Source organism: Epinephelus moara, chromosome 11 (assembly GCF_006386435.1).
Source record: "Epinephelus moara isolate mb chromosome 11, YSFRI_EMoa_1.0, whole genome shotgun sequence".
Lineage (NCBI taxonomy): Eukaryota > Metazoa > Chordata > Actinopteri > Perciformes > Serranidae > Epinephelus > Epinephelus moara.
Genome location: NC_065516.1, coordinates 24,618,346 through 24,638,247, shown reverse-complemented (window position 1 = coordinate 24,638,247; position 19,902 = coordinate 24,618,346). Strand labels below are relative to the sequence as shown.

The following is a 19,902-nucleotide window of genomic DNA, read 5'->3' as shown; positions in this document are numbered from 1 at the left end:
CAAAAGAGAAGAAGTGAGAGAGGATGTGGTAATGTGAGCTGTGATGTTGACAAATGTGTTAATCTCCCATGAACATCAACAAGTTATATCAGGCATAAACTGTGACTTTAGCTTTTGACTTTGCAGGCCTTTGAGTCTGCAATGGAGCAGAAATGCATTTTATTTATTCGCATATTAGGGAAACACCTTACTGTATTTCCCGACAGAGGAAAGCCCCTTGTGACGACCCTGACCACAAAGCAAGGTGACACGGTTTTCTTAAGGTGTCACGAATAGTTTGAGAAGACAATGTCACACAGCAGAGCAACTTTTTAAAAATTTATTTATTAAAACTTACAAACCACAGGCTTTTTCGCACATATCAACATTCTTAAATACAATCCTAGTGTGCACCTGTACTCTTTTAACTTCCCAGATTTTCGAAGCCGAGCCCATGGCAACAGCTTCTCTGATGTGCAAACACAGAGCACAATAACTACACTTGTTCCTAGTTTAATTCTGTTAATGGTTGCAGTAAGTACAATACTTTGGTGCCCTTTATGGAAATTCCGTTTTCCATTCCACTCCTTTATTTTTATAAGTTAAAAAAACACGGTACATAAAAATAGCATCCCTTTTCCTTCTGAGCAAAGACGTGTTTTAGGCAGCTTCACAGGAAACATTGTTACATACTTAAAGAGTTGGAGACGTTACCTTTCTTTGGTGGATCATAAATCAGCACTGTTGGCAAAGGCGTAATTTACAGTCAAATATTCAAGTGGTCTTAGTCAATTCATCAATGATTAATGTAGAAACAATGATGCTGGAACAGTCACTGAGTGTACAGAAGAATACAGTGCAAACAGAAGTGTGCAAAAGTCTTACACCACTCCAGAAAATGTCCTTTTCAAAACCACCTATCTGAGCAGTAAGTGGTTATTTTTTTATTTTAAGATATTTTTTAGCCTTTATTTGACAGACAAGTGTGAAAGGGGGAGAGAGAGAGGGAGTGACATGCAGCAAAGGGCCACAGGCTGGAGTCGAACCCGGGCCGCTGCGGCAACAGCCTTGTACATGGGGCGCCTGCTCTACCACTAAGCCACCGACGCCCCAGTAAGTGGTTATTTTATATGAATACAAGGAAGGAACTGTTATGGACAGTAGTTTCTACTGAGAATGTTGCATGTCTGTCCATCCCGGAGGAGGGATCCCTCCTCAGTTTCTCTTCCTTCCTTCCTTCCTTCCTTCCCTCCTTCCTTCCCCTGTTAAAGGGTTTTTTTGAGGGAGTTTTTCCTTATTCGCTGTGAGGATCAAAGACAGAGGGATGCTGTAAAGCCCTCTGAGGCAAATTGTAATATGTGATATTGGGCTTTTAAGTAATTCTCTATGTAAGACCATCATGTAATTTTCAGCCATAGTCATGTTTGTGGTACAATTTTTTAAGCAGTTGTAAGAGGATGATTTAAAGTATCTGACTACAAATGACATACATGAGAGGGGATTTCCAAAGTGGCGTGTATTAAGTCCCAAAACAACATCCCATATCTTAAATAAACAAACTCTGGCTCAATAAGGCAAATGCTAAATTAAAGGTATCTAAAAAAGTCAAATAAATACTAAACATTTTGGTTTCACTAGTACGTGCGGATGCACAAGCGCACACAAACGCGTGTTTATTTAGGGGAAGTGCATCTTGGGTCTCCTCCACAGGATGAGTCTTTGCGAGGTGAGAGTGTGTGTGAACACACTGAGCAACATCAGGAAGATGGTCATCGACATCACTATCACATAATGACTAATGCTGAAAGACACGGAGGAAAAGGTTGAGCGTATTTATGTGTACGCATCACAAATAAAAATAGTCACACGGGTGGAAGAGGGAAAGTGTGTGCATATGAGTCAAGTTATTAATTAAGACTTAGAGCAGTGTATAACTCAGTTAACTTACCTGGTGCCAATGTCCAACCAGCTGCCGTAGTCCTGCACCAGGAAGAAAAAATGCTGAGGAGAGGAAGTGCGAGTTAAAAATTGATTTTGATGGAGGAGATAGAAGACAAAAATAATTTGACAAGGAATGTCACAGTCCACCTTTAAAGGGACAGTTTCCTCTTACCTGTAGTGGATTGCGGTTTATGTATTTTATTGTGCCTTCAATGTTTATAGTTTGTTGTGGTTGTATGATGTTTTAAACTGTATATTTTTAATAACATTAAAACAAAATGAAATAAATAAATTCATCTGTCTACCATAGAGATGTCTGGCCTTCTCTCAAATATAACGGAACAAGATGTGACTTGTGGTGCATAAAATACAAAAAATAAATTTGAAAAACTCAACAGCACTGTCTCTGAAACCATGACCTGGTTACTCAAGATAATCCACAGACCTTGTTGTGAGCAGTTTCATGTAGGAACTATTTTCTTCCTACAGAAATAAACCCACCACTTGTATCAGCGTGCAGAAAGAAGCATACATCTACTCATGGATGCATGGCAAGTCACACCAAAACTAGATGGATAAGTAGCACCACAGGTAAGATGAAAAATATGCATTTTTGATTTTGGGGTGAACTGTCCCTTTAACCCAGTGGTTCCCAACTGGTCATACTTGTGTTTGGCCATGTCGTTGAGCTAGTTTGCTGTCTCTGTTAAGTTAGTCACTCACAAACGTGACACGTGCGAGTCACTTGCGGTCCATTCAGAATGGACCCGCGACCCACCAGTAGGGAACCACTGCTTTAACCCAACACTCAACTCTTTTTAACCGTTCAGACAGCCTTACCAGAGCCATCAAGTCGGAGATGACCAGAACAATGAGGAACAAACTAGAAGAGAGGAATACACAAGCACAGAGGTGAGAAAGCACTAAAAGCCGCAACGACACGTCTACTTCTCGTACAGTATGAACAGTAGATCGAAACCCTCTTCACACACCATAAACCACGAAATGAAAGGCACATATTCTTTAGTTAACTGAGCTGACGTGTGGTTTAAGATGTACACCTGACACAAATTCTGTCTAAGATGCAAATAGCTGTTTTAAATTTAAAACTGCATACAAGATGACATGCGCACTTCTGCTGGCGTCTGCGAGGCGATCATGGATCTGACATTAAGAGATGTAGTTTACGCTAATAGATCAGTGATCAGATCAATGATAAAGGCTCGTGCCAGTTGGCTATCTTATTTTAAAGGAGTTACCTTCTCGATGAGAGCTGTGTTGCAACTTGGATGGTCTCAAACGTACACATCACTATTATGAACGGGATAATAACCTGGAGGAACAAAGGACAAGACATTTCAGATGTAACGAAGGACGGGGAAATTAATTGAAGCACATTTCCCAGACATCAACAGATGCATCGATAGATTATGACTCGTCACAGTCTGCAAGACTACTTCCCTTTCTCGGGAACTCACTTCTTGAGCTGAAAGAAAACTTGCCGAGTGGGTACGCGGCGTATACCATAAAAGGAAAGTGTTAAAAATATACCTTCCACATCATCAGCCCTCCCATGATGAAGGGGTTGAAGACGGTGAGGAAGCAATAAACAGATGCTGGGTCAAAACTAGGAGAGAGAAGCAGAGGAAGTGACTGCAGACAACTTCAAAACCTGTAGAGTCATTCATTCAGAGCACAAATCTGTCCTGCATAGATTTATTTATCTTTGTAACCTGAGGCATGGACTACAAAAACGATTGGCTGGTCTACACAACAATGCAAAGACAGTATGAGTCTACTGTTTTTTTCCCCCACAGACCACTTACATCCTTCCTATAATCAAAAAAAAAAAAGCACACATCCCCAGTCAACCTCTTACCCGACATTCACTTCACCCATGATGAACATGCAAAGCCACACAACCCCCCTTAAGACAACTTCCTGTCACTGAACACACACAAATACATCTGCATACAAAGGCCTACATACCTGTTAATGGAAGCTATGTTCCCTGTGCCGAAGAAAGCAGTTATTATAAAGAATACCTGGCAGAAAACGTACAGTCAAGGAAAGTATATGACTCCACTGAGGCAGAAACACTAGTGGTTATTTATTTGTGCTTTAGCTGATGTCACTGTTGAAAAGACTCTGAGAAACGGATACAAAAAAATACGATCGCCTGATGTCATCCAGCTTCAGCTGTCGGATCTTGGTGATGTCGATGTTTGCGGAGAAATCGATGGTGGAGAGCTGAAAGACAAACACACAATAGCGTGACCGTACACCCATTCATACACATTCACAGACACACCCGAACACGATAAGGAACAATCAGCGCTGAGGCTTTATGTACATTATGTAGAGCTTTATGTAAACCTACTTCACAGATTACAGTATGTTATCATGTGTAGGGATTTCCCTGTTTGTTTCATTAAGGAAATGCCATTAAAGGAGTGAATAGCAGAAAAATGTTAACACCAGAACACTTAAGAACGGATAAGCAGAGGCTTCAGAATATATTTATATTAAATAAATAGGTGTAAATGTGCCTATATAAATAAAACACCTCCGCTCAGAGAGGCCAGCGTGTGTAAAATAGTGGTAGCTACAGTCTGTGGAAGCCCACAGAAACACACTTGCCTCACTTGTGAAATTTGCATCTCATTCAGTCATGCAGTTCACACCACTCTACCAAATCTAACTTTGGAAACACACAGCGGATGGTTTTTTACCTCTTGTCTGCCAGAGACACCCTGCGCGAGCATAGCTTCCTGTTCGATGTTGATCCACGCAAACATCAACCAAGATAGCACCGGGGGGAACAGTGCCTCTGACCTGGGTGGGAGAAAACACATAGCTTAACTGTGATGATAAAACACTGCACGGGGCTTAATTTGACGTGTTGCTGCAGCTGCATGATGCGTGTGTGTAATATGTTGTCTCACCCGGTGCTGAGCAGTAAGTATGTGGCTGTGAGGGAGAGGAATATGCTGAGGAGTCGGTGGAAAAGGCGCGTGGAGCTCAGCAGTGGAACCAGCATAGAAGATGCTGAGGAAAGACAAGGGACAGGTTAGGGCTGGGGGATAAGGACAAGAATTCATACCTAGGTATTTACAGAATGGTGATACACGATATATATCTCTGTATTTGTTTCCAGTTGCAAGTCAAAGCCACATTTGAGACGTCACAAACACTTTTATAAAAACAGACTGTGATCAAAGTTAAATGCAAAGACAGGGGTTTTATTCCCCTGTTTGAAAATATACAGCTGCACAACATGTAAATGAAACATTATATAAAATAAATAGCAGGGCTGTATGTTAACTTTTTGCACACAGCACTGGACCTACAGATGTTTAAAGGTTTGCAGCACAGCACACAAAACTGTAACATGAGTATAAAAGTATCGAGTAGGTTTGAAACAATTAAAAATCTTTCCATGGCCTTTCAAATGAATCTAGCGCTGGAAAATGATTTCAATCTTTTTATTTACGCACATAGCGTCAATAGATCTGTCGCCTGCATCCTGCTGCTGTCTCCATGTTACAAAACAGACTGCAACCACCAAGGAGAACAGCGCAATGATCCACCTCACACACTAGCAGCGCAGTGCTGCATTGCACGTGTCTGCGTTATGCAATGCAACTTGACCCTATATTGATATAGACTGTGTTGCCTGAATTTGTATCTTGCTTGAAAATGTATCATACATAGTCATTATATTGCCCAGCCCCAGGATAGGTGAGGCGTGCTGCAGCTAGAAGGGCATATAGTACAGGATGTGCTATTTTAGCCAGGTATATAACAATGTATAGACTCATACAAATGTAGTTTCTCTCAATCATCAGTTATGACCCAGTAGAAGAGTGTGGTGGTCTATTCATCTGCAGAAATCCTGCCCCTGCCTGTGATTTCTTATTTTCTTCTTCTTTTACTATGTTCAGGACGTTCCTGGGCACAGCGCACACCTGAACGTAAAGGACTTCATAGGTAGGGACCATGTGCCTCTACAAAAGCAGCGCACATCCCAGACGAAGCTACGAAAATTGCACGCAGATAAAAATGCAAATACAGCGAGGTGAAACCCCAGGTGGACAAATCTCTGATCAATATTTAAAAAGGCAACATAATTGACACATAAATGTGATTATAGTCTCCCCAGGATATTCTAAGGTGTTGACCATGAAAAGATTGCAAGTGCCCACTCACGTCCACCTACCTAACGTGGCCCAGCTGATGATCTGATTAAGAAGCGGCAGGCCCTGCTTCTGCTGCAGGCTGGAGTGTGTGAGGGACGGCACGTACGCACACACCGCCACGTGGAACATCTGTTGTGGAGTTTGACAGGTAATCTTTTATTTTTAGAAAATGGAATGACACAATCACACACAGGCACACTCGCACATACGACGTGATGTGCCGTAGTTACCTGGGTGACAAACTGCTGTCTGTCACTGACGTGCAGTGGTGTTCTCTGCCATGATGACCAGAGGTAACAGGCTGAGGTGAAGAGAGTGAGTAGACCTGCACAGGTGCTGAGCAAACAAACATCATATGTCGCCTTATTATTACAGACATGGACATGACAAACAGCTTTACATACTGTATGCAGTTTGCTTGTTACAGAGAGTCCTGCTTAGCTTGTGGAAGTAGCTGTATGTCTTCTATGGCTCTGGGTGAAGTCTCAGAAAATAGCTCTGATGACGTCAACAGGGTTATTTCGGCTTGGTCTTGAAGACTACACATTTCTAATAGACAGCCTGTGTGTGTTTTTGACTCAGACATGCAACACAGTTCATTTTAATATTATTATTTACATTAGACAGATTTTAAAGCACATGTATTGGTATCACAAAGGATACTGAAACACTGCAACCATATAACCCAACTTTAAACGATTTCTTGCAAACGCATTTCACAACTCTGCGATGAGCTCTAAGATTTCCTAAGTACACAGATTAAATCTATTTCCTTGCAACTGACTGAGGTTAACCTGGCTTCTGAGTTTTGCCACGGCTGGACACTGTGGTAAACTTTCTGATAAATGTAAGCAAATAGAGGAAGCACTCACACCAGATGTATGTTTGGCTCTCTGCCCACGACTGGCATCAAGGGGAACGCAGCCAAGCACAGGCAGCCCAGACACCAGCTCAGTGAACGGAACTACACAGAGACAATGAGGTCATACACTTAGATACTGTACGTGATCTCATAATTTAACAAACTGTGTATCACAAAATGTGTGCAAGAACTATACTTTACAATAACATGCTCACTTTTTTGTGGAAAAACAGCAATTTTGGTTCAAATATATGTACTTCTGTATGTTTTATACATTATATGTTAATGCAGAATGAGCATTTGATGATGCAAATCTAAGAAAAAAACAGGTTTAATCACTGATCACAATCTTAATAAAACTGAATTATTCTGATTTCATTATCTGTTGACTGTGGTTATGACACATTTGTGTTCGCTGGATGAATTCATTTATTTTAAATCACCAATTTGTCTGTTTGGTGGCTGAAGGAACAGGAAATGCGCCTCTGTGTTAACGCTTCATTTGCAGGAGACTGTACCTTGTATTCCCAAACTCGATGACACATCATTTTCCATAACCTTTTCAGGTATGTAAATATTCAAATACCAGGATTTTCCCCCTGTGTACCATGACTGCTGAAGCGGTGATCTGTGATGCACTGTAGTTACCTTAGCCTTGCCAAAAATTCCAGTCAGAAAGGGCCACACAGAGAGGGCAGCCAGGCCCACAGTCAGCATGGCGCGATGGAAGAAACTCACCACCTGGGGGCAGCAAAGGTAAGCTGTCATCCACATTACAGCATCACCTCAAACTGCACACACTAAGTCCTATATATAATGAACAATTTGTAATATGTACTGCATGTGTATCAGTGTTCTGATGCACATATATGCCTCTGACTGTCCGTTAGAAGACATTAAAGACTCCTACCAGAAGCTCGATCCCAAACGCCACCAGCACAAAATAGCCAAAACACTTCCACAGCGGCAGAGAGGGAGCTGAGTGGACCAAATCTGTGAGAGTCCCAGACCTAAAATGGACCATTAATAAGATTATTTTTCCTGTGGTACAAGGGAGAGGAAAAAAAGACCCTTCCTTTCATCCATTAAAACACGAATGGACACAAAACCACTTCAAAGGATCTAATTAACACCTCACTGCAGCTGTGCCACACATGCATGGCCAAGTATGTTTGAGCTAAATTACACTCAATGAAAACTGCTGCATTCATTCATTGCTGAGATCTCCCTGCGTGTTTGCTCGCCCACTCTCTGAGACCAGCGTTCAGGAGCTACACACATTTGTTTGACTAGAGTGTAATGTGTGTGTGCATATGTGTTTCATGCTTTTATCTTAAATGTGTGTTACTTACTCTTTAAGGACAGAGTACCACACAGGCACAGGCAGCAGGCAGTAAACATAGTAAGTGAGGGGACTCCTTTGGATGAGCAGGAACACGGTGATCACCACCGTCACAAATACACACAGCCTCGCCAGGGTATGGCTGGGAGTCTGTGCACATACACAGGAGCAGAGCACCAACAAAAAATGTAATTTAACGAGACATTCAAGTTTTATAAACTTGTCTAAGTAAAGGGGATCTTTGGAGACAAAGAAAGATGGATTATACAGTAGTGGCCCGACCTGTTTGAGGAGGCTTGGGTTTCTATTGAGGCTGGCGTGAGTCTTCAGTATGACTAGGACGACATACGAGGTCCAGCCTACAAATCCCAGCACCACACTGCAACCCAGGAAGAACCTGTCGTAGGTGTGGTAGTAGACCAAGCCATCCAGAGCGTTGGATATGAGAGAGTGGCACAGGGAGATCTGACAGGAGACAGGTGAGGAGGAATGAAAAGAACTAACTTTATACTGCAACATCAGCTGAATATTATACAATCATGTATATTAGTATGTAAGCTGCAGGCTGTCCCTTCCCAAATACTCACAGCATCGTCATACTTCTCCAGCTGAATCAGTATTCTGGCCTTGTGGATGATTTCCGCTTGTTTTGACTCAGTCAGTAGTCTGGGAAAATAGTGAGACGAGGCAATAAAGACAGAGTGCATGAAATTGCATTTAAATGCGGTCTGGAATTATTATTTTTTTGACCGAATGAAACGTACTTCATTTGCCTTCATATTTACACAACCACAATAATATCAGCACATTGCGCTGCTTATTATTTTGCATGGACCTGCAATAGAGTACCTCAGCATTTGCAGCCTTTGATAGTCTTACGGAAATATATCTGTCCAAGCCTTGCACACTTTGTACATAAAAGGTAATGTTGTTAATTCACTAATTCACAATTATTACAAGTCACTAACTGTACTTACTGGTATGGGGTGAACAAAAAAGGCAAAGTTGTCTCCTTCTTCTGCGTCATTTTCGTCTGTAAAAACATAAACAGCTCAGTCACTATGGATTCATAGACATGTGCAGCGAAAGGCCTTCCACAACTCACAAGTTAAAAATGACACAGTGTTTAAATCTATCATTTGGAAGTTATTGGTATGAATCAAATACATCTGACTGGTCGTATACTTCCAACTGACAATATTGTTGCTTATTTATCACTATTAATATCTGCATATTTATTTGAGTTCAACAATGAAGCACATCAGTAATAGCAGAGCTGAATGCTTTCATACCTTGTATTGCTCCAGTACTTGAATAGCATTAGTGTACATGCTCTCTGCCTTGAACTGGTCACTATTGTTAAGGTAGAGAAGAGGTAACACACCCTGAAGAGACACAAATACACATTAAGGTGTTTGGACACACACTTTTGTACTTTTAAAATCCCTTTTCGACAACTTTAGTGAAGCCGTGAACACTTAGATTCAACTTTGCAGGATGAAAATGACTAGAACGTTTCTTTTGTCCTTTCTGGACTTACCACAGAGTTGACAGGAAAGGGCACACCAATGAGAGAAGCCATGAGGGGAGCGATGTCTGCCTGCAGAAAACAACGAAAAAATAGATCATATTTCAGTTTACTACTGCTGTTGTGTCATATCACTGCTTTTTGGCATTTTATATTACATGGCAATAATTGATGACAGTGGCCACGGGCCTTACCTGATTGACGTCAACTCTCCGAAGGTGCTCCAGATTCCAATCTGAGAGAGACAGCAGGGATAAAAATCATGACAACGACGTAGACGCGAAAAATGCAAATAAAAAACTAAATTCCACTCTGCCCAATAATATATGTATTTTTTAAATCGGCTTTAGTGGGCATAGAGGAACCTGGGTCCTAAACTAAAGCTAAAAACACCTGCTTGAGAAACAGAAGCGAGTACATGAGATTAGCACCCACCTTGTAGGAAGCTATCATTGTACGGTTGGGGTATAGTAACTTTGTGGGCATTATGAACCCCTGCTCCCCATACCACTAAAGGGGTGAGTGTCTCAGAGGGATGGCCTGCACCATGTGAACCTGGAGACACACAGACGATATTAAATACTCCAGTGAATTCATATGCTGATGAACAGATTTTTTTATTGCACACATACACAAATGAGAGTCTTACCCCAGTTTGTCATGCCGTGATCGGAGGTGAATACATAGGCCGTTCTGCCATCATGACCAAAGAAGTCTTCTACCATAGACACCAACTCGGCTACACCAGTGTCCACTAGACCAATATTATCTAAGTACTCCCTAGACAAATACAAAATAAAGTTATCACTACCTAGGTTTTTTGAAGTGCAATCAGACAACAACAAATCCTAATAGCGTTTCTCTTACTTTGACATTGGTCTGTGAGCATGTCCGTTTGTGTCGATGCCCAGCAGATGCAGGAAGAGGACGTTCTTATCTTCGAGCAGACTGGCCCTCAGACTGGAGTTAGACTTTGCTGACTGAAAGAATGACTAGTGTGGGAAGAAAAATAAAGTGGTAGATGGATTCAGTCAAGATAGCAATGTGCAAATTTTCACTGATAGCAACAAGGGAGTCTTGTAGGAAGGCTTGTAGCAGACGCACTAAAAGCTATTGTAATGACTCCACGTGGCTTCACATTTTGCGACATGAAAATGCATTATGTGACCACCAATAACAAACATAACTTTATAACAACCCGTGACCCTTGCTGCAATAACTGACAATACGAAAGTAGAGAGATGGGTTTTACACAAGCCAGTAATTTATCTAAAATTCTATGACTTAATTATTACATATTATCAACAGATTCATCACAACATGCATGATTATCATTAGTTCTTCCACTACCATACTTTGACTTGAGTGAACACCCAGCTGTCCAGCCTGGAGGCATCTGTGGATGCAAAGTCCTCCTCCTGTGCTGGGTATGTGTGAGTATACACATGGTCTCCACTGGCACCTGGAAGAACCACAGCATGCAACTGAGCTTTGTTACATGTTACTGAGCTTAAATTTCTGATTTTTGATACAGACTTTATCTGTGACTGTTTGCTTTTATATTGATTAGGCTGGTGGTTCTGATTGTGTTGTGTGTGACTGTATACCTTTAGCAAACATTGGCAGGATATCAGGGCTGCCCCAGCACCAGGTGTGTCTGGTCTCATTAAACACTGAGTCAAACTCTACAGGATTCTCCTTCCACCCTGAACACACACACACACATACACACACACACACAAAAGGTCATTGCACTTGCATTCACAAACAGATATAACAGTATCACAAGTTATTAATCTTTCACATAGCCTTTTCTGTACCTTTAGCAACAGCACTAACATCCTCATAGAAGCCAGCGATGAGAGCAACATGACCGGGGCGAGACTCAGTTGGCACGCGAGTGTGTGATACACCCCAGGTACCACTCTCCTCCATTACCCTCCTGATATTGGGAAACACACACACACGTGCACACACAAACACCAGCTAATGAGGAGTTGCAAAGCATGGAAGAAAACTATCCAGAATAACACTTGTACTGGAGTAATTGATACAGAGACAGGCACACCACATAAAAGCTTGTGAGCTTTAATGTGGTGTGCTCTGTACCGGTTTCCTAACCTCAAGTATGGGGCCCTGGATGAGCCGTTTGGGAGGAGTGTGAAGAGACTGTCTGCTCTGAGACCATCGGCCACCACTAACACCAGTCTGGACGCAGGGGGTGGCAGCGGTGTGACCTGCGGGGTCATGCCATGGACCAGGGGAGAGGTGAAGTAGATGTCAAAGATGGAGAGGAAGAAGACCACATGGACTGTCAGTCCAACCAGGAAGAAGGTGATCATCCGCATTTTGAGTGTCAACGCTGAGCTGGGTCTGCAGATCAACCGAAGGAAGAATGCAGATTGATTGTGTTTGCAAGAGAAAGAAGATAAGAGGAAGGAGACATAGAAATAAAGACATACTGAAAATGACTATGGGCAAACATTAAGTCATACAGGTCAGGATTAAGAGGTTAGTTCAAATGTAGAAGCAGGTTTTAGAAAGGTTTAGTATAATATAGACTGGATAAGCTAGAATGTGTGCCATGTAAAGGACTGCTTAAGGGCAGGGGTAATCCATCAGTCACCATATGCCATTAGGTGCATGGTGCAGAAATGACTTTAATAGTTAGGGTACATTTCAGTGTTAAGTCACCTAATGGGCCACTGGTTATTGAAGCTTGTTTAAAATAAAGCAGTCATATCTTTAGGCCATGCAAAAATAAGTACCTGTGCGTAACGTCGGAGGGATCTGCCCATAGAAACGGGGGACGCTGTCTCGTTTTTGAATGAACAGGAGAGCAAATACAGTCATTGTGCCCGTTCACCTGTTTCAGATCCCATTTTATCTTCGTAGATAACCGATTACATGTCCAGAAAATCCGACAGGTTAAGGCGTTGTTGTACGAAACAAGATCCACGTAATCTTTACGTGCGTCCTTTTACGAAACCAACTGTCCGTCTTGCTACATAAGAAGATTAGTACAAGAAATTCAGGTAGCATGAGCAGCCACTTCCGTGTTGTGACTTTGACGGTTTACGTAGACGTGTGTACGTTGCAGCGGAATTGTGGGTACTGTAGTTAACATGTATTGAGCTAGCTTTCTTTTACATTTTTTTTTTCGCCAAACGCAAAACATTTTATAAAAAACTAATTGCGACGCATTATCTTACAATATGTGTTACGGAGCAGTTTCGCTGGAAAACATTTTCACAGCCTCATTTTTCTTTGATAAAACATTAGCTAGCTAGCTAGCTAGCTATCAGCTGTCAAATGCGCCCTGCCCAGTTTTCCTTTCTGTCTCGACATTAGCCAATCATTTTCCTTTATTCCATAAAAGGGGCGGGCTTTGAGGGAACATCTCTCCAATTTGACCAATCACAGCTTCGCATTTTTCCCCCTTATCAAAGCCACCTACCAAACCATAGCTAGCCTTACTATCCATTCAGGAAGAAGCGGTTCTGATTAGCTTAGCTAGCTAAAAATCTTTATAGTGCAAAAATGGCGTCGGTCAACCCGTTTAATCTCAGTGATTCCGAGGAAGAGGCTGAACGGCGCCCCAATGAAACAGTTGACACAGAGAGAAGCCCGAGTGACGGGGCACCGGGGCCGCCGCCAGGTAATCCTTTCTCTCCGCCAGCGGACGCCGAGCCTCCAACGCTTCTGCTGTCTAGCAACCGGACGAGCCCCAGCGGTGAGGGCTCGGGCTCGGTCGCGGCCACCGCCGCTATGGCAGGCACCGCCGAGACACGGATATCAGTGGATGTTATCGCCGCTCAGCTGTTACGGGACCAATATATTCTCACGGCCCTGGAGTTTCACACAGAACTGTTGGAAGCAGGCAGAGAGCTCCCGAGGCTGAGGGATTATTTCTCTAACCCGGGCAACTTCGAGCGACAGAGTGGCACACCGCCTGCCAAGGACCAGGTACTCGGACCTGGAGGACCATTGAGTAAGTAACGTTAGCTGCTCCCAGTGCTAGTCACGTAGCTGTCAGCTAAGTTAGCTCTGTCTGTACTGCTGCATGCTGCAGAGTTAGCCCACTGGCTAGCTAACGTTAGCTTAAAACATTGGATGTAGAAGCCAATCGATCATGAGATAATGTTATCCGCTTGCTGCACCTGCCCTCCTGGTTCAGGGCCCAAGGCCAACAGGCGGGTGTCGTGTGTGATCTGTGTTGGCTGACATACACACTGCATCATCACAGAAATGTGATGCTATACCTTACTGCCTAGCTGGATGAGATGGAAGAGTGACACCAAGACAGGCCTATAAGAATCACCCTAATGCAATTGAGCCTTGAAGGGAAATACATCACATTTCATTAGGGTAGAGGGAGGTCAGAGGTCAGGATCAGCTGCTGAACAGGAAAAAGCCAACAGGAGTAGAGACAGCTTGTATATTTTGCTTTTGCTTTTGCATAGGAGGTCATGGTTTCGCTAAAGAGGATACAACCTGAATTTAATTTGAACCCACATCCTCTTGCTTACGATGACAGTACCTTATTTGTGCTTTGTATCAGATGTTTTAATAGATCAGGGAGACAAATATTATTTTGGTTTATTGTCCAAGGGTGTAAACCTGTAGCATTCACATCCACTTACAGGACTGACTGTATGGGAATAACCTGAAGCATTACTGTGTGTGGTGAATGACATGTCTGGACAAATAAACAAACATGCAATGCAAATTGTAGCCAGGGTGACAGCCCAGGCCACAAATACATAAAGCCTGCTGTAGAGCAACAGGGGTAGTATTACCATAAACTTTAGTTCAAGTGTCTGTAGCAAAACACAGGAGCTCGGCATTGAAAGGAATGTGACTGACAGAACCTTTTCTTATGGGTGCATTTCACTGAGGTGAGTGGAGCAAATCTATTCACAGTTAACACAGACCTATAAGACACCATAACGCTCCCTCTGGTGTAAAAGAAGCAAAGTGGCTGCATTCAAAGACAGCAAGAAATGTAAAAAGAATACACCATGAGATTATTTTGATTTGCCAGGTAGGATTAAGCATCTGAAAGCCTTGTGTAAGTGTATGAACTATTAGGGGATTGTATGTGACTTGAAAGTGATCTGCACATTTTTAAAATTGTATCCCCTTAATGACTCTTAGGTTTTAATGAAAATGACTCAGTTTGGTGTTTTCCACTGCAGAGATTGGATCTATCTTGTCAAAGCGTATTTATCTTAGATCCAGGAGAGAAAGGACAGGAACAATGTAAGTGACCCATATGGATGGTTAACCACCCACCTTATCTTTTAAACAATCAAGAGACCCACAAGCAGGAAGCACTGTTAGCTGTGAATTGAATGTACTTAAACCTGTATCCATTGTTCAGTGCGCTTATTCAACATAACTGAACAGATCTTCACTGTGTCCTCCTCCCTTTACCTGCCACTAAAATTATATCCATTAATCCCTCTCCATGAAAGCAGATGTTCTCGTCGATAATCTTAGTGCAATATCACACCAGTGAATGTGATTCGCCACTTAGACTGTAGTGTCAAATTAACAAAATGAATATTGCTTTCAGTATGTGCCAAAATTGGCTGCGGTGCATGCAGTCAGTATCAAGGCAGAGTGAATTGGAAATGCTGTGTTTCCTGTCAGTTTTTTGGAGATGTGCAGTGTAATTTTGGTCAATCATTTGAGGATTTCCTTCCCATCACTTCCAGGATTCAAATCAGTGTCTTAGTTTCCGAATGGTCACAAAGGAGATCCGCACACTGTAGGCTCTAAATAAATACTTTATTTCTCTTTTCTTTTCAGGCAGCGCTTCGGTCCGTAATATCTTCCTTCCTATTCGTTTCCGAAGGCCTCACAATATGTAACGTATATCACGATGGCGGCGCTGCAATTGTAATTTTTATATTTTTGGTTCAGGCTGAGCAACAAGGCCGAGATGATGAATTTTCATTGTATAAACATTTGGCAGTTTTCCAGCTGAGGGAGCCACAGCATATAAATAAATGCTATAAAAAGAGAGGATCTGGTTTTATAACCAGACGATTTATTCTTCCTCATTTGGATTCAGTAGCAATGGACAATAGCCTGATGTCTCAGGCAACTATTGTATAGTCTTGAGTGTGGGTCGAGACAGCTAGCCTGAGGTTAGCTTTAGTAGATAGCAGATGACAGCCAGTCAGATTCACTGCAACACTTGCCTGTCAGTATAAAACCCCACCCTGCAGGATTAAATATTTGTGTAGACTGACTTTCTATATGGGTTTCAGAGACCACAGCAGCAAACAACTGTGAGCTGTGTGTGTTGGTTGCAAAGGTCTGGTGGTTGCATTATCATACAAACCTCCGAAAGGTTTGGAGCACAGCATCAGAGTGAATGTTTTATGAGGACGTCTTCAAAAAGCATGACAGGACTTGACAGCACCCCTGTTGTGATACTGGCAGGAAAGACATGGAGAAACAGTGATCTCAGCCTTATTAGCTTTTGGCTAGACTAAAGGTTTCTTAAGAATGTGGAGTCCTGGATTCCTGATAAGTCTTATCTACCGTACAGAATGTAGATGGGAAAAAAACGAAGCAGTCGATGGTAGTTGATGGCGGAGAAAGCGATGGACTCAAGACAATGCCACTTTTCTTTCCAGTATAATCTGATGACCAAGACCTCATGTGATCAGTGGAATGATCTTTTTCCTCATGTTTGAGGAGGGAGGGATACCGATCAAATGTCTCCTGTTGTCAATATAGCAGCAAGATGTTTTGGCAGCCAGTTTCCAATATGATTTTTCAAACAATAGCAACTCTTTCAATGCCTTGTTTTGGCAATGTGATTTGCACACCCTACTAAAGAAAAAAACTATACTTTTGATGCACTTATAAATAAATAAATTTGGCCTGCACATTTTGTTGCCTTCAGAAAATGTTGAAAGGATGCATGGGGTTTTATATGATTGCATGTCACAGCATGATAACCACACAGATAGGAGTCCAGCTAGTCAAAAGCATTATACAAGAAGTGGTACATCATTTGAGTGTGATGATAGTTTGCTTAGACTGTATAGTGCTATTATATTTGTTCAGGTATTTGATAATGATTCGTATTCTTCTGATAATCTAAAAGCACCCAAACACATAGTGAGTGTTCGCTGTAAGCAGTTGATTTCACTGAGCATATGTATGGATAATGAATGTGTTTCAAGCAGCCTCATATCTGCAGCTGTTGCTCTAAGCCACATGGCAAAGCAAGGCATCTCTCACCACCTTGCTAATTAGCAGCAAGCAAGCATGAACGATTCTCTCTCCATCCCTCATCGCGTATCCAGGTAGTTATTTGCTCATATTGATGTAGCATGCGAGTCACTTGGATTGTCATGCATGAGGTTGACAGTAAGCTGATCTGACAGTTAAATTTGTAGTTGCAGGCACCTACCATCTCCTGCTCCACATTGGTAAAGTAGTAGCTTCTCATTAGTTCTAAGTAAGGTTGTTTGTAACCACTATTTATATGCCTTCCTGTTACAGATCTGTAAAGTTAGCACACTGGCAATCCAGGTCAACCAAACACAATACTATGTGTACCTCTCCCTTTCCTTAGGAGCACCGCCTGGTCCAACCTGACATGCACCATCTCCTTTTCTCATGTTTCCCCACTTTATAATGTCTCTCCATCCTTTCCTATGTCTGGGGCGGGGAGCTGCTATTGTGGGAGAGGGCGATTAATGATATTGCTGGAGTGTTGGCTAGGCTCCACGTAGTTCTGGACCAGCACCGGCTGCCTGACTGTTCATAACACTGCCTTTTGTTAAGCTGTGTGTGTCTCTGCGAATGAATGCAGGTGGTTCTGTGCGCGTAGAAGTGCATATTTCTCAGCAGTGGAGCAACACAGGTTATTATTGTGTGGGACCTTTCCACATTTGTGAATTACCACCGTTAGTTAGTCACACCGATTTGTTACCTATCTGCTATCTGATACATGCATGGAAGTCATGTTTGCAGATAGTGTGCTGACAAGCGTGCCCGGTTTATACACAGGCTTATTCATTGTTATATTTCATTGAATACATCGTCATACTTCTGATTTTGTGAGAGGAATGTTGGCACAGGTTTGTGTGTCTGCCTGAGCGTCCTTTATAATTTGCTCCCCATCGTGTCATCCCATTTATATTTTTGTAATGGCTGACGGTCTTGCCAAAACATCCTTCCCATTAAAAGAGCTTGTTGGCTACCGCCTGACCATCCGTCTTCTCTTGTCTCCTGGCTTATTTGTCTCGGCTCTTTTTAAATGTTTTGTTCTCGCACTAAACTCTTGCTCCTCTCCCTGTCTCCAATTTATCTGCTTTTTTTTTATACATTGAAAAAAATCCCTTTCATCATGTTTGTTTTTCCTCTTTCTTTTCTCTAAGAAGCTTTCATTGGCCTTCCAATAGTTTTTGTAAGATAAGTATTTTCAATACAAACTACCAGTGAGCCAAAGGAGTTTCTTTTATTCAGCGTTCAAATAAAGGCTCATTTGTGATTGAATGTGAGATGGTGACACTCATGTACTCCAGAGCATAGAGGGAGACTGTGAGTGGATTTGTGTGCGTGTGTGTGTGTGTGTGGTGTGTGTGTCTGTCACAAGCTGCCCGGCAGGAGTGCAGTGAGGAGGTGACAGTCTGAAGTGTCAGATCTATCACAGCCCAGACAATATGCCACAGGCACAGAACTGAAAGGTCAGCCAGGAAGAAATACTCGCTTTTTTGCAAATTAGGCGCACACACACAAGACATCCATGCACACTCTAGCACATTGTAGAATGGCAGGTTTTTCTCACACACGCACATGCATACAAACCCCTATTTATCCACTGATTCACCAAACAGATTTCAGACCCAATGCAGCAAACATCCTCACACATTATCAGGAAGTAAGGCCCGCTGGAAGTGTTACCCACAGGAAAAGGGGTTAAACTGATATTAGCATGATAGAAGAATGACACACACACTGTCACGCTCACAGCCATTTCAGAAAAACTCTCACTGAAGTGAGTGTGTGTGCTTTTTGGAGCCACATGGTCATACATTCGAACATGTGACACACACACACACACACACACAACCACACCAACCATAAGCATTTACTTTATATGCTTTTATCCCCCAAATTAAGGTTGTTAAATGGAAACTTTAGTATTTTTAAACCTGGGCCCTGTTTTCCGATGCTTTTGTGTCTAAGTGACTAATGGGAACAACAATTTTTTGAGAGAGACCACTGCAGCCACAGCAGCAGCAACAGGCTACAGTGTAACCACTAAGGGCAAATGTGCACCATGAACTTATGTCCATTAAAAGAGCTTGTTTTTTCCACTGACATGCTAAGATTATTATGAGTGTCTGACAACATTGCAGAACAAACCACACAGAGAAATGGATTTGTTTTTCTTACCTTTCGCTTGATCCGGTCTGTTTGTTAGTGTGTGTAACCAAGTCTCATACAAGGAGTAGTCACATTTGAAATCTGGCGGACTTTTCCACATTGTTGAAATCAGCTAAATGTTCAGCCATGACACTGAATATCTTAAAGACAACACTAAGCTGCCCTCCGTACTCCAGCACCACACACTAGTCCTGGCACTCCTCTCTTGAATACTCACTTACATTTCCACTGTTGTCTTTCTGCAACAGGTCACCTCTCGCGAGATTTCGGAACGAAATCTGTAATGTTGTCAGACACTCCTGATAACAATTTGAGCCTGTCAGTGGCAAAAACACACACTTGATGGTGCACAATTGCCCATAGGGATTACGTTGCAGCTTTTTTCGTCACTCTCTCTCATCCATCCATCCATTTTCATCCGCTTATCCGGGGCTGGGTTGAGGGGGCACAGGCCAAGCAAAGCACCTCAGACATCCCTCTCCCCAGCAACGCTTTCCAGCTCCTCCTGGGGGACCTCAAGGCGTTCCCAGGCCAGATGAGATATGTAATCCAAATCCAGCGTGTTCTGAGTCTGCCCCGGGGCCTCCTACCAGTGGGATGAGCTCCCTCCTGATGTCCGAGCTCCTTGCCC

General features: G+C 42.5%; 2 protein-coding genes across 9 annotated transcripts in view; one reads left to right on the top strand and one right to left on the bottom strand.

Annotated features, from left to right (window-relative positions):
• Positions 1-970: 970 nt before the first annotated feature.
• On the bottom strand, positions 971-12,912 carry pign (phosphatidylinositol glycan anchor biosynthesis, class N). 2 transcript variants are annotated; one of them, XM_050056242.1, is made up of 29 exons: positions 12,620-12,912; positions 11,973-12,224; positions 11,672-11,793; positions 11,459-11,557; positions 11,207-11,313; positions 10,719-10,843; positions 10,501-10,631; positions 10,287-10,406; positions 10,046-10,086; positions 9,864-9,923; positions 9,616-9,708; positions 9,301-9,356; positions 8,911-8,989; positions 8,606-8,788; positions 8,334-8,473; positions 7,892-7,991; positions 7,630-7,722; positions 6,992-7,083; positions 6,350-6,455; positions 6,140-6,248; positions 4,866-4,968; positions 4,653-4,755; positions 4,084-4,170; positions 3,910-3,965; positions 3,472-3,547; positions 3,180-3,253; positions 2,761-2,803; positions 1,928-1,980; positions 971-1,780 (listed from the first exon to the last, which is right to left on the bottom strand). In XM_050056242.1, the coding sequence occupies exons 2-29, from the start codon at positions 12,197-12,199 to the stop codon at positions 1,657-1,659; spliced, it is 2,802 nt and encodes a 933-aa protein (XP_049912199.1). In that variant the 5' UTR covers positions 12,200-12,224; positions 12,620-12,912; the 3' UTR covers positions 971-1,656. The 2 variants fall into 2 exon arrangements, with proteins under 2 accessions (XP_049912199.1, XP_049912200.1); XM_050056243.1 differs by lacking the exons at positions 11,459-11,557; positions 11,672-11,793; positions 11,973-12,224; positions 12,620-12,912 and having other exon boundaries at positions 11,202-11,313.
• A 347-nt stretch (positions 12,913-13,259) lies between these two features.
• The window catches only part of relch (RAB11 binding and LisH domain, coiled-coil and HEAT repeat containing), a 41,852-nt gene continuing 35,209 nt past the window's right edge, over positions 13,260-19,902 (top strand). For all 7 annotated transcript variants that reach the window (XR_007570661.1, XM_050056240.1, XM_050056239.1 and 4 more), the window contains exon 1: positions 13,260-13,842. Coding sequence is in view for 6 of the 7 variants with exons in the window: in XM_050056240.1 (XP_049912197.1) it covers positions 13,392-13,842 (451 nt within the window). In the remaining variant the exon portion in view is untranslated. The remainder of the gene's footprint in view (positions 13,843-19,902) is intronic.

Coding starts and splice junctions, on each gene's coding strand:
- pign (XM_050056242.1), bottom strand. CDS start 12,199: ATGCGGATGATCACCTTCTTCCTGGTTGGACTGACAGTCCATGTGGTC. Junction 10,407..10,500: donor TCACGGCATGACAAACTGGG/GTAAGACTCTCA, acceptor GTGTGTCTCCAG/GTTCACATGGTGCAGGCCAT. Junction 6,249..6,349: donor GACAGCAGTTTGTCACCCAG/GTAACTACGGCA, acceptor ACTCCACAACAG/ATGTTCCACGTGGCGGTGTG.